The sequence below is a fragment of the Cyprinus carpio genome, unplaced genomic scaffold (assembly GCF_018340385.1).
Source record: "Cyprinus carpio isolate SPL01 unplaced genomic scaffold, ASM1834038v1 S000006473, whole genome shotgun sequence".
Classification (NCBI taxonomy): Eukaryota; Metazoa; Chordata; class Actinopteri; order Cypriniformes; family Cyprinidae; genus Cyprinus; species Cyprinus carpio.
The window spans coordinates 61,098-84,047 of record NW_024879149.1 but is presented as its reverse complement, the minus strand read 5'-3'; the positions used below and the strand labels follow the sequence as shown (position 1 = coordinate 84,047).

Genomic DNA, 22,950 nt, shown 5'->3' with positions numbered 1-22,950 from the left:
CACGAAGAGCAGGCAGAAGATCCACAAAGAATGTCCATGCAATCTTGATTCCAGCCGGTGAGTGAGTGAGTGAGGTGAGTATTTAAAAGGTGTGGTGATTGCTGGTGCAGGTGCAGGTAATTAGTATTCAGGTGACGGTTCACGTGGGCGGTGCATGGGAGATTGAGTGGATGGTGACTGGCAATGCCTACAATATCCCAATTAAAAAACAAATTATGCTACACCACCCCCCCCTCCACGGGTGACTCCAGGCACCCTAGAGCGGCGACGGGGACGACCACGACCTCTGGGAGCCGGGCGGTCCGGGTGTTGTCGGTGGAACTCTTCGAGGAGAGCCGGGTCCAGGATGTCGTTGCGTGGTACCCACGACCTCTCCTCGGGACCCGAACCCCTCCCAATCTATGAGGTACTCCAGGTGGCCGTTCCGCCGCCGGGAGTCGAGGATCTCTTGGACCTGGTAGATGCTGTCTCCGAGGATCTCGGGTTGGTCTGGAGGGGGGAGGCGGTTCCGGTTCTGTGGAGGAAGGAGAAACCGGATCAGTGTGACGTTTTAACAGTGAGACGTGAAACGTGGGTGAAATCCGGTAGCGTGGTGGTAGGTCCAGGCGGTAGGTGACGGGATTTATCTGGGAATGGATGGTGAACGGCCCTATGTAGCGGGGACTCAGCTTTTTGCAGGGCAGTCGGAGGCGGATATCCCGAGTGGAGAGCCAAACCTTGTCTCCAGGTAGATAGACGGGATTAGGCGATCTGCGGCGGTTAGCGGTCTCTGTATGCCTCCGAACTGCCCGTTGGAGATGGATGTGAGCTGAGTCCCACACCCTCTCGCTCTCCTGGAACCAGTGATCTACCGCGGGCACCTCAGAGACTTCTCCTGACCAGGGAAACAGCGGTGGTTGATAGCCTAAAACACATTGAAAAGGGGTTAAGCCTGTAGTGGTTTGGCGAAGGGAGTTTTGGGCATACTCAGCCCACGGCAGATACTGGCTCCAGGTATCCTGGTGTTGAGAGCAGTAAGTACGGAGGTACCGTGAGATTTCTTGAATCTTACGCTCGGTCTGGCCGTTGGTCTGTGGATGATATCCAGAAGATAAACTGACGGATGTCCCGAGAAGCTGGAAAAACGCTCGCCAGACTCTGGAAATAAACTGAGGACCTCTGTCCGATACAATGTCCTCTGGAGTGCCATAATTCCGGAACACGTTTGGTGAAGAGGGCTTCGGCGGTCTCGAACGCTGTGGGAAGACCTTTTAAAGGGATTAGTTTGCAGGATTTAGAAAAACGATCTACAACAACCAGAATGGTAGTGTACCCCCGTGAGGGGGGAAGGTCAGTGGCGAAATCCACCCCTAGATGGGTCCAGGGTCGGCGAGGGATGGGCAGTGGTTGTAATTTACCTACGGGAAGTTGACGAGGTGTGGTGGTAACGGCGCAGACCGAGCATCCGAGGATGTACCGGGTAACGTCACGAACCATGTTCGGCCACCAGTACTTCTGCTGGATGAGCGAGAGGGTTCGCCTGCTGCCAGGGTGTCCTGAGCCAGGTGACGTGTGCGCACTTTCCAGTAGAGGGAGTCGCTGGCTTGTGGGCACGTATATAAGACCCGTGGGAACCTCCGGAGGTGCAGGCTCCTCGAGGGTGGCGGCTCGAATTTCCTCGTCGATCTGCCAGAGGATGGGCGCGAGGAAAACGGAGGGTGGCAGAATCGAATCAGGCTCATTGGTGTCTGGTTCTGGTGAGTACATACGGGACAGGGCATCTGCTTTAGTGTTCTTGTGACCGGGCTGATACGTGATCTGAAAATTAAAGCGAGCAAAGAGAAGAGTGACCAACGAGCCTGACGAGCATTGAGTCTTTTGGCGTTCTGCAGATATTGGAGATTTTTGTGGTCGGGTGACAACAGTGAATGGAAACTGGGCTCCCTCTAGCCAGTGCCGCCACTCCTCAAGGGCGAGTTTAATGGCCAACAACTCACGGTCTCCGATACCATAATTGCATTCGGCAGGAGAGAGTTTCCTAGAGAAGTACGCACACGGATGGAGTGAGCAAGGTTCACCAGACCATTGGGATAACACGGCTCCAATGCCGTGGTTGGCCGCATCAACCTCTACGACGAAAGGCTTGGACGGGTCAGGATGTCGAAGAATGGGTGCTGAGGTGAAGAGGTGTTTAAGATGGCCGAAGGCCTCTCGAGCTTGGGATGTCCAGCGCAGCTGGCGCTGACCTCCTTTTAGGAGGGATGTTAGAGGAGCCGAGTGCAGGCTGTAGTTCTTGATAAAACGTCGGTAGAAATTGGCGAAGCCAAGGAAACGCTGGAGTTCTTTCACCGTTGTGGGCTCCGCCCAGTTGGCCACAGCATCCACCTTGGCAGACTCCATATGAACTCCCCTCCGCAGAGATCACGTATCCGAGGAAGGAGACAGTAGTGCAGTGAAACTCGCACTTCTCAGCTTTTAGGTAGAGGGTGATGGTCTCGGAGTCGTTGTAAAACGTGGCAGACATGGGTTTGGTGTTCTTCTATGTTCCGGGAGTAGATCAGGATATCGTCTATGTAGACAATGACGAATTGGTGGAGATAATCACGGAATATTTCGTTCATGAAACTCTGGAAGATGGATGGACTGTTAGCAAGTCCATAGGGCATCACCTGATATTCGTAGTGCCCAGCAGGGGTGATGAAGGCAGTCTTCCACTCGTCTCCCTCTCGGATACGGATCAGGTTGTAGGCACTGCGGAGGTCGAGTTTGGTGAACACCTTGGCTTCGCGCAGTTCCTCCAGAGCAGCCGGAACGAGTGGTAACGGGTAGGCGAACTTGACGGTGGCGTCATTTAGCACCCGATAGTCGATGCATGGTCGAAGTCCGCCATCCTTTTTGGGGACGAAGAAAAAAAACTGGATGCAGCTGGAGATGTGGATGGTCTGATGAACCCCTGATCGAGAGCCTCCTGGATGTATTCCTCCATCGCCACCTGCTCAGGACGGGAGAGTGGATATATTTTCCCATGCGGTAGTTTGGCACCTGGCAGCAGGTCAATACTACAATCCCAGGGCCGATGAGGTGGTAACCGGGTGGCTTGTTCCTTGCTGAACACATCGGAGTAGGAGGAGTAAAGGGCAGGTCTTCCTATGGAGGTGGAGTGCAATTGAAGATGCGGTGGCGCAGACTGTGAACTCTGGACTGGTGAACGGTGAATGTGACTCTGGCATTCCGGGTCCCATGCCTGGATTTCCCCCTGTGCTCCAGTTGATTTGTGGATTATGTTGGGCCAGCCACGGCCTACCCAGGACGACGTCAACGGTAGCGCGAGGAAGTACGAGGAGGGCCAGTTTCTAGTTATTTTGGTGGGGCAGAAACGAGTTGTAGCTCGTGTGTCCTTCTAGTTATTTTGCCACCGCCCAATGGTGATCCCTGAATGGTAGTGATACGGTAAGTAGTCTCATTTTGGATGATGGGAATACGGTGCTTGGTTACGAAGTGAGATGAGATGAAGTTGCTGGCGGCTCCGGAATCCACCAGGACATGGATGGAAAGATTACGTGAGTTAATTGTTATCTGGCCTTTGATATGAGGTATGTGAGATACTGATGGGGTAAATGAGACTGTACTCACCATTGGGCGAGGCGGACGGACTGGGCAGGCGTGGATCAGGTGAGTGGCCTCGCCACAGTATAAACACAGCCGCTCCTGGATACGGCGCCTCCGTTCAGAGGCTTCTAGGCGGTAGGAGTCGGTGATCATGGGTTCCTCCTGGTCTCGTTGGGGCGAGGGCGTTCTGGCCGATGGAGAGATGGCATATGAAGCCGTTGAGGCACAAGCCGAGAGGTGCTGAGCAACATTTATTGTCTTTCTAATGAATGTCTCTAGACTGACATTATCGTCGTAAATGACCATTTGCTTTCTGATCTGGGGTTTTAAACCTTTACGGTACGCAGCTAGTAGGGCAATTTGGTTCCAACCACTGGTGGCGGCTAATGTTCGGAAACGGAGAGTGTAGTCGTGTATTTCAGCGGCTCCCTGCCGGAGATTTAAGAGTTCATCATGGGTTGAGAGAGGAGTTAGAGCCACCCCGAACACTTCCTGGAGGTGAGTGACGAAGGCGTCGAATGAGGATAGAACTGGACTTTTGGAGCTCCAAAGAGCCTCTGCCCATTGTAGCGCTCGTCCGGTGAGAAGAGAGATCACAAAGGCGACTTTGGTGGCCTCATTGGGGAATTTACAGGTATTCGCGTTGACGAACAGTGAGCACTGCAGAATAAACCCACTGCAGCCACTCGGTTCACCCGTTATAGCACGTGGGACGTGCAAGGGGCGTGCTGTTGGTGGCGGAAGCACCGGTTTCGGTGGGTGGTGAAACTGACTGTAGTACTTGGCGGAGGGCAGTCACCATTTCGGTGAACGGGTCCGGAGCAGCTCCCTGAGCTGCAGCGTTAACATCCATGGGAGATATGAAGTTCTGTTTTAGGGGCTGGAATCCTGTCACATCCACACAAGGAGAGGAGAAGACGGGTAAGTATTTTCGTGAAGCTTTATTAGCATAGCACTATAACAGAGCAGGTAAGTGTGGTCACAGACGGTGAATCTCCAAGCACTGATCAATTGGTGAGTTCAAGTACAGAGCTAAGCCAGTACAACAAAGAGTCACTTCCCTTAATCGATGTGTCTGAATCTCCACAGAGCCACAACTACGGTCCACGAGGAGCAGGCAGAAGATCCACAAAGAATGTCCATGCAATCTTGATTCCAGCCGGTGAGTGAGTGAGTGAGGTGAGTATTTAAAAGGTGTGGTGATTGCTGGTGCAGGTGCAGGTAATTAGTATTCAGGTGACGGTTCACGTGGGCGGTGCATGGGAGATTGAGTGGATGGTGACTGGCAATGGTGACTGGGGCTGAGGGAACGAGCTGAGGGTGTGACACTTAGTCTCGGCACACAGACTGATTAGGCAAGTACGTTTGCAGTGACAAGGGTCACCATTTTATTATTTGCTTTCCTTGATTGTCTTCCAAACTTTCACACGTGCCGAGTCCGACTCCGAAACCTATAGTCCGAACTCTCTCTGAACTTCTCACACACAACTGACGTATCAGGTGCAAGGTTTTTAGTCAATCAACGATCAGGGAATACTGCAGTGAGAACGTTGTAGGGAGATGTAACAGCTGTGGGCCTTAAACTCCTCTCCTGTCATTAATACGCTGTGGTCTAGTCATCAACAGAAAATTAACGGATTGAGAGGGGAGAAAAATGGATTTTGGCGTGACATTTCTTGCGTGTGCGTGAGAGCATGAGATTGATACTGAAAGCGTGAGTGTCACGCCAGATGCGTGAGAGTTGGCAACCCTGACTATAATCTATCTTTCATAAAATGAAATAATCAAGTTTAAGTATGTTATTTTCCACTGTATGCACAAAATTGAAATGAAAGGTATGGGTATACTAATTATAGCCTACTAACTAGCTAGCTAGCTGGCTAACATCTACAAATAAATTACAAAATTACAAATTACAAAATGTAACCTTTATTTTGTTGCCGTTGTATGTTAGACTATTTTAAGCATTTCATATTGCTCATATTTCTCTTTGTTGTAATAAGTACTTGTCACTGTAGGCATAGTCGTGGGAGTAGCTCATGTCTGGACTCTTTAATTGGCTATTTTAATTGGCTATTTTTGGCTATATTTACTCATAAAATACCTACAAGGTGCTTCAACATCTCCATTTATTTATTATCACAATTTATTCATTATTTATTTAGGTTAATACTAATCAGTATTTAGGTTATGTTATATTATAGTAAAGTTTTGAAAAATCTGCATTTCCTGTTTTTTTTTAGTGGGGGGTCAGGGAGTGGAAATCTAAAATCTCATCTAGGGCACCAACAGAGCCTGGGCCGGCCCTGTACAGACACAATGAGTTTTCGTCCAATAATGTTCTTCACAACTATATACAAAATAATTAGACATCCTTAGTAACTCATTACATCATCAGTACCAACAACCTGGAGGAAATATAACCAATATCTTCAATAACCATTTGGAATAAAAAAAGTTGACTGATGATTTGTCTGATAAATGTGGACTGTTTAACATGATAAATCAACAGCATTTTTTTAATTCCCATATTAACATTTCCCCCACATTGTGGTTAGAATTATATGCTCAAGCCCCACATTTATCAGAATCATCTGTACATGATGCCAATAAAGCATGAATACTTTCATACTGGTTTGGAAGGACATGAGCGTGATTTTTGGTGAAATATGCATTTAAAGTAAGTTTCTAAAAAAGTGTTTACTGCATTCAATAAAGTGTTCTACAACAACAAATTACCTGCCAAAGTCCCATAGACTCCAGCTTCAACGAGACTAAGAATCTTCAGCTGTCCAATAATATGAACAACCATATAACGTCCCACCATCCCACCGCATGAGAAAGTGGCCGTGGCACTGGCTGCAAGAGTAGAAATCACACCACATCTACAGACAGAAAGATAATCTGTTATCCATTTCTGTTCATCCTTCACTTCAGCCACAGAAATCAAATCACAAGAAAGAAATCCTCACATGGTGTTGCTATAAATGTCAAGAAAGTTCCCGATACGAATCACCGCTCCATTTATCCTGTCAGCATTACTCGGTCTATTAGTGATGGTGACTCTGTTTACTCTGTATACTTTCAGTAGATCCACTCTCCACCACGGGTTGGTCTCTTCATTAGTGTGGGTCCAGCTGTTTAACAATCCATCAAGAGCAAATTCAGGTTCAGAGCCTGCGTAAGTTGATGACTGACTAGGTTTGCCCCATAGTGCTGCATTCTCTGGAAAAATTTCATGGATAAACGTCAATAAGAAGTCTACTACTACTACTGCAGAAGACAGAAGACTTAGTTACTTAGTATATTTCTAATCTTGGTCTATATATCATGGTGGGTTTGGTATGTTATATTATACAAAGAGCAGAATAATCTGACATTAAAAAATTTTGGTGGGAAAATTTTGGAGGGAAATATTGCCTGTTAATAAGAAGTAAATTTTCTGACTTTAGTCTATCCAGTATCAGGGAACTATAACTAACAATAAAAATACTATAAAACTGGTTATCAAACTGCATCAGAGCTTCATTACAGCACTACATTTCTAAGTACCTTTATATCTGACCTTTTATAACAGACAAAACGGAACAAAAGTGTTAAAACACTGAAGGATTCTTACCTTCTTGTCCACGTGCCATTTCCTCAATCAATAAAAACCCTGAAAAAAAAAAAAGGTGAAACAACCAGGTTTTGTTGAATCACATTCAAATTTGCATTTTCAATTTAATTCACCTTGATATTGCCGCTAATAATCAAAAGCATTGTCTGAATGATAATGGAAACATAACACATTGATCTACGTAATGATCATGTTGGATGAAAACAGATAATAATACAGATAATTATTCATGTGTCAGTGGTTTCATCCAACATGATCATCAAGCAGAAGAATGAAATCAAAAGTGGGACGAGGACACGTTCCTGTGAATCACTACCAGACTTGCTGGACAAACAGTCATAAAGACCGTCAAACAATTTACATACACAAATATTTAACATAAGATTTGTTTGGTAAAGTAGATCCAAAAAAAAAAAAAAACAATGAGAAAAACAATTCTAGAGATCAAGTGACAAACAAAATCCTAGTCTACAATCTACACCACCCTTCTTGATTATAAAAGAACTTTTTGAGATCACGATTTACTTAAGTGACACCTTTTTAGTGATTATAAAGGAAGTGGTCTTTGCGCACTTTCTAGGCTAAATAATATAATCCATTCAGAATATGTTTTTCATGCTTGAAGCCATATACCCTGTACAAGCAGCAAAGTTTTCGAGAGTACATAAATCCCTCATCCCTCACATAAATCCAGGATTCATTTTTGAATGGGAGAAAAATAAAATTTATTAAAACAGATGTACAAAAGATTTCTATTTCAAATAAATGCTGGTCTTTTGAACTTTCTATTCATCCGTGAATCCTGAAAAATAGAATCAATCATGTTTTCCACAGAAATATGAAGCAGCACAACTGTTTTAAACATTGATAACAATCAGAAATGGTTCTTGAGCAGCAAATCAGCATATTAGAATGATTTCTAAAGGATCATGTGACACTCAAGACTGGAGTAATGATGCTGAAAATACAGCTTTGATTCATAGAAATAAATAAAATTTGATAAATATATTCATATGTTTTGTTTAAAAAAAACAGCTTAATTATAGACAAGCATGACTGTATAAAACAGCAACTGATGTAGATTATTTAGGTTAGTTTGGCCAGAAATTGTAACACTTTATAATATGCTGTAAATCCACATTGGAGGACGAGATGAGTGTTAATATTTCTGAACAAAGGAAAACAATACAGAAAACTTTAGTATCAGTGGGAATGTAGTAAACTAGCAGATAAATGAATGTTGTAAGTGTTACGCCTGCCTGTTTTCCCCTCTGCTAAACAGTGCAGATGTTATTGGGGCCACAGGTGGACTCCATTAGTGAAGTGAAGTGACGTGACATACAGACAAGTATGGTGACACATACTCAGAATTTGTGGTCGGCATTTAACCCATCCAAAGTGCACACACACGGAGCAGTGGGCATCATTTATGCTGCGGTGCACGGGGAGCAGTTGGGGGTTCAGTGCCTTGCTCAAGGGCACCTCAGTCTTGGTATTGCCGGCCCAAGACTCAAACCCACAACCTTAGGGTTAGGAGTCAAACTCTCTAACCATTAGGCCACGACTTCCCCACAAATTAATTTAGTAATTAAACCTCTGATGGTGTTAGTATAAAAGATCTCTGTGCCTTAGCTTAAGGCCTCTCTCAATTTTTCTCTCTCTTATAGATCTTTTTGTCCCTAATATTTCTTTCCTTTATTGATTGTTAGTGTTAGAGTATTTGCACCTTTAGTTACCACATGTGCGTTTTTCCCCCCTAGACATCAGTTTTCTTTTGATTGTTTAACCATTCCTTTTGTTCTGTAACAATTAATTGGTTTATTGTTTGACAAAATTGTTAACCTCATTTATGTTGTGGTATATGAACCCAGTCGTAACATAAATTACCCAGTAAGATCCACAGGCACTTGTAGAGCTTCTTCATGGCTGATTAAAGGAGTCTGTCCTTCTTTAGGACGAAGAGTGTGTTATATTCGTTTTATGGAAAATGTGCATCACATGACCAACCTGGTCTCTCCTCCCTTCAGTCAAACTCGACTGTCTCTCATGTTTCAGACAAACTCACTGTATTTGTAAACCTTGTCCTAATGTCTATTGGAACAATGTAAATTTTGTGCATAGTTGTTGTGTACATCTTTATTGTCATTTAAACTGTGCAAGAACCTGAAACTCCTGTCAGTTTACACAGACCTACCAAATCAGGTGCAAACACACATACAAACAAAAACACAGACAAACAAATAAGTAAATGTAAACTCTACCATCGACGACGCTCTAAGGTGATCATGCTTTTTCCATTGCTCAACAGTTTACCTTTTGACATCAGAGCTCCTCCATCTCTTATGGTTTTTAAAGACTTTGTAAACTTTTATTTTTATGTTCTCTAACTTTAGTGTGGTTTAAAAGTCGTAGCATACATGAATGAATGAATCAATGAATAAATAAATGCTATGTAACACATTGATGAAAGAAAACATCTTAATTAGTTCATTTATACATCAGAGGAGCCAGAGACATTAGTGATAATCCATCCATACTGCGTTTACATCCATTTCTATGCATTGTCAACTCCAACAGTGGCATAAAGGCTTATATCACTATAGGCTGGTGGAGTTTTAAGTCAACCAATTTTCAGTTCAAAAGAAAAAGATATTAATATTAAAAGATATTAAGACTTTTTTCAGAGAATATATTTTTAATATAACTATTTTTCTCCACCCCCCTCCCCCACTTGTTTTAAGTATAAGCACATTGCATACATGAAAAAAAAACTGCTATAGTAGTCAACAGTAATAACTTAATGTTGATGTTTGTAAACATACTGCCTCTTTTGTCCCGTATGCCACTGAGTATTTTTGAGACTCATTTTAGCACAATATTTTGAAAACAAGATACATTTCTAGTTTCAAGGTAATTGTTCTTCAGAGATTACTTTTAAAAAGTGGAGGGGTGAGGTGTCTAAGCCACAACATCTAGCTACTGGGGTGCCTCAGGGCTCAGTGCTTGGACCTCTTCTCTTCTCCATCACTTTGATCAGTCATTCAGAAACGTGGCTTTTCATATCACTGCTATGTTGATGACACTTAACTCTACCTCTCATTCTAGCCAGATGATCCGATAGTAGCTGCTCACATCTCAGCCTGCCTGACAGGCATTTCTTCCTGGACGAAGAACCACTACCTTCAACTCAACCTTGTCAAGACAGAACTGCTTGTGATAGAGAGCTGGGTTGGCTGAGATCACAACTTCTCCACCCAGGTGAGTTCATCAACCATAACTCCAACCAGGACAGCCAGGAACCATGACCCATTAATACTAACACCTAATATTCTATGTCTGTTAGACATAGAAGAAAAAACGTTTGCTATGTTTATCTTTCTGGATTCTTTTTTCCTCTCCCGTAATTTGGCTCCAAACCTCAGTTGAAAATTGTCATTTTGACTCCTATCTATAAAATAGTGGAATACTGAGTGAATATTAATTTGTGACATTTAATATTCTGGTTTTCATTGCTGGTCTTTCATCAGAAAAAAAATATGTACAAGATCAAAAAATTTTTTAACTGTTTCTAAAAATTGGTATATCTGACAGTATTACTCTAATTGTTTAAAGATTCACTTACTAAGATTGAGTAAGAAAAGTCAGAAAACCTCAGATTTCCAATGTTTTTGTATTTATCTTCACATTTCTGTAGCTGTAACTGCTCAGGAAGGTATATAGCGCCACCTGCTCAAAGTCGCTAAATATTACTAGATAATTTAATGCCTTAAATTGACAGTGAAACAAATTTTTATAAAAGTTTTGTTTTGCTTTTATTTTTATTTTTAATGCTTCTTTATGAAGTTTGACATGCTGTATATGAAAATTACATTTTTTGTGTGTGTATCATTAACAGTGCTCATTAAAAATAAAAAATGTGTTGAACATTTATATGTAACCTTTGGCAAAAATTTTTTTTTAAATAAACTCGACTACGCCACCTAGGTTGTTACCCAGGAAAAATAAAATAAAAATAACAAAAGGAATGAAACCAAAAGAAGTTACAACAAAATAAAGGACCCTGCTGGTTCGGAACCTAGTCCATTCAAAAACATTTTATAATCATCTTCAGGACCTTAGAAAGGTGTTGCAGTGTTACCAGAAATATGGTGTAAAGCTAACGCCTCGAAAATGTGAAGTGTTCCGAAACCAGGTACGATTCCTAGAGAGGCTGGTGACCAAAATGGGTACATGATGGACCCAGCTGACATATGACACCAACAATCTCATGTGAGAAACTTGAGGTTGAAAGAGCACGAGACATCAGGCACAAACATGACAGTATTTTTATATTCTTTGTGTTTCTTTATTTGTAGATGAGCTGTTATTCCTGATATTCCAGCAGGTGAGTTACTTGTATGTTACTTGAATCTGATCATTCCTGGAGATGTGAAGATACTAACATTTTTAGAGAGAGCCGTGTAATAAAATGTATTTATTGCATTTAATATTGAGAAGTGCTGTAAGGGAAACAGGTAAATTTAGCTCCAAGGGAATTATTTATGATTTTATAGGGAATTTGCACAGAATCACTAGTTTTACGGCTGATCAACTGAATCGGCCAGTGATTCACTGAATGGGCCTTGTCTGCAATGGATATTAATATCCAAAGTATAGTGAAAACACTATTAATTAGCACAGTAACAAGATCGGCAGTTTAAGACATTAACTTGTAAGCACAAAACACAAGATCCTTCTCTTTTCAATATAGAAAGGGCTTTATTGGACAAATTGAAGACATTTAAACTAATCTTACACAAAAACACACGCACTCACACATTCACACAAGTTGCAGAAAGAGAGAAAGTGAGGAAAGAATGAATTTAGGAGACTGAAAATGTGAAATCCCAAGTTATAACAATATGTGCAATTGCTTAGACCTGAACAACCATCAGTCATTTAATTGCTATTTAACTTTATCTTAAATCTTAAATTTATCTTTATCTGGAGGTTTTACTTGTGTTTCCTGTGTTAGGTGATTTAATCGGTGGATTAAATCTGGGTTTCCTTTCAGTGTGGCGTCATCTGCTGAAAGGGGGTTTCCCAAGGATGTTGATTGGCTGGAGATTCAGTAGTCTTTCAAAGTAATGTCTTGGGGAGCCAATCGTTGAGCATTGGCTGAAGAATGACGAATGAGTCACGGCTTTGTGGCAAAACTTAACTCAGAACACGAAACTCTCAATGTAAAAGAAAAGAACCTTAAAGGTAATGAAACCCCCTGTTTCAGCACTGGTTCGTTCTCACCACAGTTTTAAAAAATGCTTCAAAAAAGTGGGCGTGGTGTGCTGAGGAGTGGATGGGGAAGAGGGGAGACAGACCACACAGACAGCTTCAGTTTCAGACCGTATTATTTTGCTCCCATCGAGTTAAAAACACAAATAAATGCACAGCCATTTGCACTCTGCATTGAAAACATATACATGAATGCGCTGTTGCACCTCTGAGAACTTTTGGCTTATTCTGCGGCGTTAATATAAGCCTTTTGAAGGATTGTGTCACGGAGCTGTAAAAACGGTTACACTCATTAAGTGAATGAAACGCAGTCTCATGAATAATTCAATACACTGTAAAAAATTTCTTGTTGTTTTTACAAAAACTTTTTGGCAGCTGTGGTTGCCAGAACAATTTGGTAAAAATTACAGATTCTCTTTAAGAGGAAAAAATGTTAAATTTACATGTTTTCACTTTAAGAAATACATACATTTTAAGTATATTTATTCAAAAATATAGGTTTATTTCACAGAAAAAGGCTGCTGCTTCTTCAAAATAATTTTGTGAAATACCTGGTAAATTTACACGGTTTCACCGTAAGAAAAACATACATTTTAAGTATATTTATTCAAAAATATAGGTTTATTTCACAGAAAAAGGCTGCTGCTTCGTCAAAATAATTTTGTGAAATACCTGGTAAATTTACACGGTTTCACCGTAAGAAAAACATACATTTTAAGTATATTTATTCAAAAATATAGGTTTATTTCACAGAAAAAGGCTGCTGCTTCGTCAAAATAAATTTTGTGAAATACCTGGTAAATTTACACGGTTTCACCGTAAGAAAAACATACATTTTAAGTATATTTATCCAAAAATATAGGTTTATTTCACAGAAAAAGGCTGCTGCTTCATCAAAATGATTTTGTCAAATACCTGGTGAATTTACATGGTTTTACTGTAAGAAAAACATACATTTTAATTATTTTTATCCAAAAATATAGGTTTATTTCACAGAAAAAGGCTGCTGCTTCATCAAAATGATTTTGTCAAATACCTGGTGAATTTACATGGTTTTACTGTAAGAAAAACATACATTTTAAGTATATTAAATCAAAAATATAGGTTAAATTTCACAGAAAAAAGGCTGCTGCTTTGCCACCATATTATTTTTGTAAAACACCTGATTAATTTACATGTTTTCATTGTAATAAATACATACATTTTAAGTGAATTTATACAAAAATATATTATTATTTTACAGAAAAAGGCTGCTGCTTTCTCAAAATAATCATGAAAATGGCTTTGGAACAATTTATTCACATCAAATTAGTGGACAAAACACTACTGTGTGTACTGTACTTTTTTTACAAACAACACAAACATCATCTACAAAAAAAAAAATAATTATCTTGATCATCACTGACTCAAAGAGAAAAAGACAAAGAGAGTCAATGAAAGAAATAAGCTTTTCTCTTTAAACTATTAAAAACAATTAAGGGTGTTCAATGCACAGAAGTTTTAACACCTTTTAAGGATCACTGCATTTTCCTCTTTACATGCAATAAAACAAATATACCAATATCTACAAAAAGCTCTTTAAATTGAGGTAGATGATGGCAAATCAGAAAATTTAACACCTATTAAAGTTATTTGTACACAAACTTGTCTGTATCAATTTTGTCTGAAATGATCTGGCCAATCCTAAGAACAAAACACAGGACCTCAAACCAACCGTTAAGGTAAGAATGGCGCATCATTACATGTCAGAAATCTTATTGACTTCAGTCCATATTCAAAGTTTTAGACATCACGCCACTCATGATCCGAAAGTTCCTGAATCAAGGTCAGAACTCTTGGGTTTACATGGAGACGTGATGTGTTTGTCTTCTCCACCTTAGTGCCCTTCTCTGGGTTGATGGAAAAAAAACACCTTTGGAGAGGAAAAGAGAGGCAAATTTTAAATAGGTTAGTAACAGTAACTTTAAAATTTCTTTTATTCAAGATATAAATAATTAGTTTTGGCCACGGTTTCACAGACATATTTAAAACTGTGTCAGTGCCATAATGTACTTTTGTCTAAAGATGCGCATCAGTAATGGTTTGTCTCCGACATATTTAACAAATTTAACCAAGGCCTAGTACTGGGTTTAAAGTCATAGTTTGGCCAAAAATGAAAATTAGCCCATGATTTTCTCTCACCCTCAAGCTACATATAGTATGTCACAAAAAATTAGTACACCCCTCACATATCAACAAATATTTTTAGATATCTTCACTGTAAAAAATTTGCTGTAATTATGCAGCTGGTTGCCAGTAACTTACTGTAGAAGATAAAGACTGAAAATGTTTCATGTTCATTTAACTTTGAACAAACTGTTGCCAGTAAATAACATGAATGTAAAATCTACAGTAAGTTACTTTGCAAAATATAATTGTTGCTTTCCACAAAGATGGCCAAGGCTATAAGAAGATAAGTAACATCATAAAACTGAGCACACTGCAACAATTAGGTTTAAATGGCCATCATCCCAGATGGAAGCCTCTTCTAAAAAACTGGCTCACAAGAAAGCAAACAAACAGTTTGCCCAAGACAACTTGTCCAAGAGGATGAATTACTGGAACCATGTCCTGTGGTCTATGAGACAAAACTTAAACATAAACTTGTTTGGGTCAGATGGAGTCCAGCATGTGTGGTGTTGGTCATGCAAACCAAACTGTTGCAGTCTGCTGCGTATGATCTGACCTTCTTCTGCAACCTGTAAAGCAATGTTTGCAGCACTCATGCGTCTGTTTTTGAAAGCCAATAAATCTTTACTGCTACACAACAAGCACATTGCTAAATATATACACATTTTATTTCTGTAGTATTGTCACAAGAAGATATACTAGAATGTTTGCTGAAATGTGAGGGGTGTACTCACTTTTATGACAAACTGTATCTCTTTACTTTTCCATACGAACACATATTCAGATATTTTTAAAAATTTCTATATATTCCAATCTTTATAAAAAATTAATATGGGCTCAAACTTCTTTAAGCCCAAAGAATGTGCAACCATCCTTCACAAAAGTAATCCACACAGCTCCGGAGGACGAATAAAGGCTTTCTGAGGGTAACTGATATGATTTTGAAAGAGAAATGTCCATGTTTAAAACTATACAAACTAAAATATGTAACCTGCCATAATGCCGCCATCTCAGTCTCCACTGCATTCAGAAGAGTGTTTTAGTGTAGTGTACGCACATTTCTTAGTGACTTATGACAAATGTGGAGGGTTGTTTTGCCTCCGCATTTGTGGTATGTTGCAACAAAAAGTGCGTACACTACGCTAAAACACTTTCCTGAATGCAGAGGAGACTAAGAGGGTGACATTACCAGATGCTCGTCATTTTTCTTTGTAAAGTTTTGAATATGGATATTTCTAAGAGAAAATCATGGATTAACCTCAGAAGGCCTTTATTTATCCCCCTGGATCCCTTTGATTTATTTTTGTAAAATGATAGAGGCACATTCTTTGGGTTTGAAGGAGGTGGACCTGACATTTGTACACTTAAAATTGGAAGATGTAGGACATTTTTAAAAATAACTGGAAATGTGTTTGTCTGAAAAATGAGGGACATATGCATCTTGGATGGCTTGAGGGTGAGTAAATCATAAGTTTATTAACATTTTTTGTCCGAACTATCCCATTAAGCTAAGCCTTGTCTTTGAAACCAGGCCTTAAAGTTTTAAACCTAACCCTAAATAAGAAAATATTACTACAGTGGCTATTAACCACATATAATCATAAAAAGTCCCCGTAGCCCTAAGTCAAGCAGCCAGCTACCGTAATTTTTTTCAGAACAAGAAAGCAGTTCTCTCTATTGAAGAACACATACCTCTGCATAAACTCAAGAGTTGATGCCAGCTGTGATGGGTAGTGTATATTAAAGCAGTAATAGCTGCCAAACATCAAGCACACTGCGGAAATGAAGGAGGGGATATTGTTGTGAACAATGTTTTGATCCACACATAGCATGAACCGCTTCGCAGAAAAACACGATCGACCTAAAAGGAAAAAAATTACATTAAACATACAGCAAAACACATTGCACAACAATATTCCAATGTCCCAGGTGAAAAAGAAGTACACTTCCATAGTGTACTTAAAGTGCTCTATTTTCAAGTACTAATTTTGTACCTAATATACTAAAAGTTCTTCTTTAGTACTTCTTAAGATAATCTTAAAAACATCTAAGTGTACTTAACTGTGTTTTTGGAGACACCATAAATATGAACTAAAATGTGCTAAAAATGTATTTAAAAAATGTATTTATGTACCACTTGTAGGAAACTTGAACCCATCTTTGTATGAAAGTTGGGTTCAAGTTTAATACAAGTGTTAAATAAATAAATTTTTTAATACAGAGATAGTATGTTAAAAGTGCATTTTCGTTCATATTCATGGTGTCTCAAAATAGCACAGTGAAGAACACTTAGATAATCTTAAGAACATCTTAAAAAGTACTAAAGATGAATTTTTAGTATATTAAGTACAAAATTAGAGTGTGCGAAAATAGAGCACTTTAAGTATGGAAGTGTACTACTTTTTCACCTGGGGTGTACAAATACCTCAAGGAGTGGATGAAAAAATTTGAGATACAAGACAAATTAAAAGAACGGGAAAAAATGTACTTACCACATACAACAAGGCTGGGAGTCAGATGAACTTGACCCATCGGTACTTCCTCTGGCAGGCAGGTGTCCTCCACATAACAGAACATTGTGTCTTCCTTATCATTAAAGTAAGACAACAAAAGCAGCAACATCTCTTTGACATCTTCAGAGCCATCACTCAGCTCTCCCCTGATCACTTTCAAGTTCGTTACAGCCTGTAGGAACTTTTTGTTCTTGTTTACACCAACAGTATTGAAGTAGTTCAAGAGTCGTTTCCCCTTCAGAACCACATTCCGTGTGAAAGTTTCTATAAGCCCAATTCCAGTAAGTTCCTTAAAGTGGACTGTCATGCCAAGCTCGCTGAACCAAAATGGCCACTCTTTGAGGAGATGTTTCATATTTTCCCCTTGGTTGACTTGTTTACGCTGTGTATAGAAAGTCAACTTCATTAGATGCTTGACCTCCTCTGCATTTGTTTCAGTTTGCAGAAACATCCTCTTCAGTTGTTCTTTCTTTTCTCGCTGGCTCTCTTCGGTCTCTCCAAGGGGCAGGAATTTTAAATGCCAGTTAATGCAGCCATAAGTATCTTGCATTGCGGCCCTCTGTTCTGGAGAGATTTCATCGGTGTCACACTCATCAGAGCAACATTTTCTTTTCCTTATTTTTGGGGTTGTACATCGTTTTACATTTTCTATCCTGTACTGCAACTGCTTAGCCAAAGAGTGGTACCCTAGCCCAACCACCTCTCCCTCAATTACGTCTTGCAGAGATTTAGGATATTTTGCTACCATCTTCTTGGCAACTTCATTAGAAAGCTTCGTACTTGGGCAACGATTTTTTTGTATCATCTCCCGAACCACAATCCAGACCATCTCTCTTCTCATACGTGGACTTGGTCGGTTTCCTCTTTCAAATATTTGTATCAGTTCCTCTGGTAACTTATCCCATGGAACCAGAAAGGTGTCCATCCAGTCTATATTAGGGTTTTGGGAGCTGATGGGAGAGGTTGATTGTGAACTTTGGGGTGAAAATGAACAAAAACTTGTTGAAGGTCCTGGCAAGGCATCACCAGATGAGCTGCTGCTTTCAGGAGTCTGACCTGCAAAACACAAAAATTATTATAATCATAATGTAAAAAATTTATATTTCCAACTTTTTAGATGATTTATGGTTACAATGGGCACTGGTTATATTCTGTATTGTGAAACATGACTTACACCTCAGTTTCAAAGCAGCAAGGACTTTGCGGGCTTGAACTGGCCTCAATGCTGACAGCAAATCAGCTTCTTCAATAAACCTAAAGTCATCCCTTGTCTCCACACCAAGAGACTGCAAGGTCTCTTCTAAAATATGTTTGGTCACCTCTGGAAGGTCAGGCAAGATGTCAGTGATGGTGGTGTGTAGAAATGTCCTTTCTGAGTCAGTCATTTCTGGAATCAAGTAAGCAGTAATTAGACTTTCAGTGAACACTGTACACATAAGTGGAGCTGTATTTTTTTTTTTAAGTAAACAATGTGTTTGACAATTTTAAGTATTGTCTGCACATCTAATAGTAAAATAAAAACTCATTACTCAAAACTCATATTTTCATACTTTTAAAGTTGTATGTATTGCTGCCTAACGATCGCGAATAATCGTTTGCAGAATAAAAGTTTTTGTTTACATAATATATGTGGGTGTACTGTATATAATACTTATGTATATATAAATACACACCCACATAAATGTATAATTTTAAGAAAAAAAATGTAAATTATAAATATTTATATATAATATAAATTATATATAAATATAAACATGTATATACACATGCAACTGTGTGTGTGTGTGTGTGTGTGTGTACTTATATATAATTACTAAAAAAAAAACACCAAAAAAAATAAACCCAAAAAAAATATGTTAACAAAAACTTTTATTCTCCTCTATTTCAACAACACGCTGTGTTTCAGTGGAATGACTTGATGGCCATTAACAAAGTAAGTTGGTAATGGATAAAAATCTACCAAGTCATTAATGTTAAGACAATGCAACCTGGTGATCTGTTTTGTCACAGAGTACAGATGGTATTCAGAATGATAGTCAGCTTTATGTATTTCCATCACAAAGTACACAGTGGCATCATTTTGAATTAAAATAATGAGAAGTTCTCCAAATTCAATGGTCTCATTATTTTCTGACACAAGGAAATTACCCTTTTCATATGATGTACCTTTATACACTATGTTTGTGGATACACAAGTATTAATTTCTGAAAAGCTAAACTCTCTGACTGCATGTTTAATTGCATCACTGTAAAGGCTGGGGTAAAAATGTGCAACTGTCTTTGACTTGCAGAAGCTGACTGCATCCTGGTCCAGCTAAAAAAAGATATGCCTGAAACATTTGATGTCTTTCAGATAGGGTTAAGCAGATGTTTTTGAAGTTTTTTTAAATGCCTAGCACATCTCTTAAAGTAGCTGTGTTTACTTTCAAAACGCATCGTCCACAGTCTAATCAGGGGGCCAAATTGTAAAAATAGTGCAGGATAGTGGCGCAAGAAGTGGTGTTTAGGTTTTAGTGGACTCTCAGGAAATAAAGACTTTCTTGATTCCAAATATTCTTGGATTAGAATGTCAAGATAGGCTACCTGTGCTGATGAAATCTTCTGTGCACAAATCAAATCAACAACATCTTTAAGCTGGAGAGTTAACTGCCACACATCATCTTCTGGATTTTGCACTTTTTCACCTATTAACACTGGAAGCAATCTCAAAAAATTCCAGTTCTGGATGGCTTGCCCTGAAAGCTTGGCCAGACCAGAGTTGACAGCACATGGCTTTGTGAGAGCATCAGCTCCTTTGTACTTAAACTGCTTGATGCGCCGGTTCAAAGTTGAATATGTAAACCATTGCTTTTGTTTAATGAAATACTTCAAGTACAATGCAACATCATAGGATAACACACACCCTCAAATATATCATGGCCTAAACACGGTGGGAGAGCAGGATGGCAAACATGAAAAGATTTTAGAGTATTAAAATCTGAGTTTACCTTTATGCCTTTATAGTCCTGAATGTCTTCAGTTTGTAGATCACAAACAGCAGAATCGTAACTGTCAGGGGTACGCTGTGGACCACAAACATTGGGGTCATCATTTTGAAACTCATTTCGGGTTATTTCGCAGTACCTGCAAAAGTACTGAGAACGACTGAAATTTTCTGTAAACCCCCCTATGCTGTGCGAACCCAAATTGTCACCGGCAATACAAAACAAGCCTCCTTTGATCATTTTACCATCTACAGTTATTCCGTTTTCTTCCAAATCTTTTAAATCCTGTAGTAACTCAGAGAAAACTTTAGCATATCCAAACTGTTTTAAGTCATTCTCTACACACAGTAAGACAAGGGACATGTGATCAGTATTGGATCGCAGATAAGCAGGTAAATTAGCCACAGATAGATAAACTGCTAAAACTTTGTGCTTTTTTTTAGCAGAGCCAAGGGGATTGACAATTTCAAAAGCATCCTGGTAAAGAATTAGTTTCAGGCATTCTGGGTTTTCAGTGAAAAACTGGTTGGACTTTAAGCTTTTGCCATCACTTATGTCACTGAAAACATCTGATTCTGTTGCACAAGGCGTTTGTGACATTGAATTCTTCCAGAATTCTGACTGCAGTAAGCTACTTAATGTTTGCTTTACCGGTATGTAGTATGCAAACCTTTGTGTCATATTTTCATCATTTCCTAAGCTTACCTTTTTAGGCTGCTTGAACATTTGCTTGAATGTCTGCGCTCTTGAAAATGCTGTTCTCAGTGGTCCCTGATGACAGAAAGAGAACAAATCTGAATTTTTTACACAATCACAAACTTTAGTGACAATATCCTCTGTTAGACACATATCATTTTGTAAAAGTGACCGTATTTCACTTAAAGTGTAATCCTGTCCTAGATCATGCACATTTTGCATCTCTTCAACAATTGTTTGTATTGTTGAAGCTGGAAGGAGGAGCTGCCCTTGCAATTTTAGGTAAAGTAAACAAACATTCCTAAGAAATGACTCTTTAAAATTCTGTGGCAGTTCAACATTGTCACTCGTTTCATCATTTGAGGTCTGGGAAACATCATTACATGCAATGACAGCAGAAGACTGAGAAACAATATTTCTGTAAGTGTCACTTATGCTATCCACCAAACATGATCTATGCTGTCTGGACATATGAGCAGTAAACGTTGATTTCACAGTGAACGTTTTTTTACAACCCTTTACTGGACATGCCAAAGCTTGCCCCTCAACTATATGCCCTTTTAAGTGGCATACGAGTTCCTTAACTGTGTGAAATTGTCGATCACACAATGAAATGGAACATTTTAAATCTGTAACAGCAGCTGTAACAACGGGTGCAGACTCATTGTGATACCGATAGAAATGAGCTTTAAAAGCTGCATAACTACAAAATGTCCGTTTGCAGTTAGCGCCAAGACATTTGAAAAAACAGCGGGGTTCGTTTCTATGAACTCTACAGTGCAGCACATAACCCCTCAACGTCTCTAGCATCTTGCTGCAAAAACGACAAGTAATCATTTTTAGGCAATAGACCCCCCTGACGCATCCTTATTATGACTGCAAAATAGCCTTGATTGCAATCATTGTGTAATACTGTCTTTTAAATTTTACGAAAACAAGCTGTTAATTTACCACTGACTGCAACAAAGTTCACGTGTACACGTGTCAGCATTCACCAACATGGAATGCACTGGGGCGATCGCGCTTGCTATGACCCTTGACCTTCGTTAAAATCCAAGGAGCAATCTTCCGATCTCTCTAGGTGTGTTCGACTTCATGCGGCGCCGCAAGAACTGACAGCCGGATGACGTCAAAGTACTGCGAGAGCGAGTCGAAATTAGACTTCTCCGTAAGGTTATCGAATCGCTCTCGCGGTACTCTGATGTCATCCTGTCGCCGCAGGAAGTTTGATCTTTTGCAAGGAGACGTCACATTTACTACTGCAGGCGAGAGTAGGCAGCCGCAATGAGGGAAGGAGTGGAAAAGATGCAGGCAAACTAGACACTCCCTGAATCTCGCATTATCGCTGTGTTGACTACAGACGTCAGTAATAGAAGAGATCACGTTCGCGTATTTTATCGCGGATTAAATCGATGCAACTGAAATACCAACAATGCATTTACATTTACATTAAGATGTTTATAAGGAGATTCAACAAGGTGAAATGTGTGGAAACAGCTCACAGTACAAATAATTCAACACCAATACAAAAGTTTAAAGGAATTCATTAAAAATATAAATGTAAAAAGTCAAGAACAAAAAATATAAATTTTTTGCTAATCTCAAACAAGCCTATTGGTGAAGTGTCCGACTTAAAAGCCCTTTTTCACTCCTCCCCAGTGCAGCCGTCTGCTCTAGTCTAAATTTCAGGCGAGGCAAGGTGCATCTCAAACAAGCTTAGAATAGAAATGTAGAATTGTGAAATCATCTCCTAAATTTGTTATTTTTTAAACGAACTGAAAAATGTATATGACTTCTTAAAAAAAATTGAAAGGTCCTAAAGCACAAAAAATATATGATACCCTAAAGCACTTCACAACTGTGAACAATGACTGAATGCTCCCCTTATGTCATGTTATAATCTTTATATTTATTTATTTATTTATTTATTTATTATTTTATTTTTGTTACTAAGTCTACATGTTCCTGTCTGTATTAAGTGCTCCCTCAGGCTATATCTTTTCTGTATCCTATTTTGAAGAAACACATTTTATGCAGCCATGTTTGTTTGTAAATCTTTATATTTTAAATAAATAAAATTAGTTTCTTCTTTAATAAAGCCATTACAGAA

The 22,950-nt window shown here is 39.5% G+C and overlaps 2 protein-coding genes across 2 annotated transcripts; both read right to left on the bottom strand.

Moving 5' to 3' along the window:
* Positions 1-6,336: 6,336 nt before the first annotated feature.
* LOC122143635 (fucolectin-1-like) lies at positions 6,337-9,367 on the bottom strand. Its single transcript, XM_042754198.1, has 3 exons — positions 9,095-9,367; positions 7,208-7,246; positions 6,337-6,813 (listed from the first exon to the last, which is right to left on the bottom strand). Exons 1-3 carry the CDS (start codon positions 9,129-9,131, stop codon positions 6,557-6,559), a joined length of 333 nt encoding a protein of 110 aa, XP_042610132.1. The 5' UTR covers positions 9,132-9,367; the 3' UTR covers positions 6,337-6,556.
* A 4,370-nt stretch (positions 9,368-13,737) lies between these two features.
* Positions 13,738-20,689, bottom strand: LOC109103503. The gene is made up of 5 exons (XM_042754197.1): positions 20,148-20,689; positions 18,335-18,547; positions 17,140-18,216; positions 16,340-16,508; positions 13,738-14,390 (listed from the first exon to the last, which is right to left on the bottom strand). The coding sequence occupies exons 2-5, from the start codon at positions 18,543-18,545 to the stop codon at positions 14,261-14,263; spliced, it is 1,587 nt and encodes a 528-aa protein (XP_042610131.1). The 5' UTR covers positions 18,546-18,547; positions 20,148-20,689; the 3' UTR covers positions 13,738-14,260.
* Positions 20,690-22,950: the final 2,261 nt, after the last annotated feature.

Coding starts and splice junctions, on each gene's coding strand:
- LOC122143635 (XM_042754198.1), bottom strand. CDS start 9,131: ATGAAGAAGCTCTACAAGTGCCTGTGGATCTTACTGG. Junction 7,247..9,094: donor GTGCCTGTGGATCTTACTGG/GTAATTTATGTT, acceptor TTTTTTTTTCAG/GGTTTTTATTGATTGAGGAA. Junction 6,814..7,207: donor AATGGCACGTGGACAAGAAG/GTAAGAATCCTT, acceptor AAATTTTTCCAG/AGAATGCAGCACTATGGGGC.
- LOC109103503 (XM_042754197.1), bottom strand. CDS start 18,545: ATGACTGACTCAGAAAGGACATTTCTACACACCACCATCACTGACATC. Junction 16,509..17,139: donor TCCCAGCCTTGTTGTATGTG/GTAAGTACATTT, acceptor TTTTCCTTTTAG/GTCGATCGTGTTTTTCTGCG. Junction 14,391..16,339: donor ACTCTTGAGTTTATGCAGAG/GTATGTGTTCTT, acceptor TCCTCTCCAAAG/GTGTTTTTTTTCCATCAACC.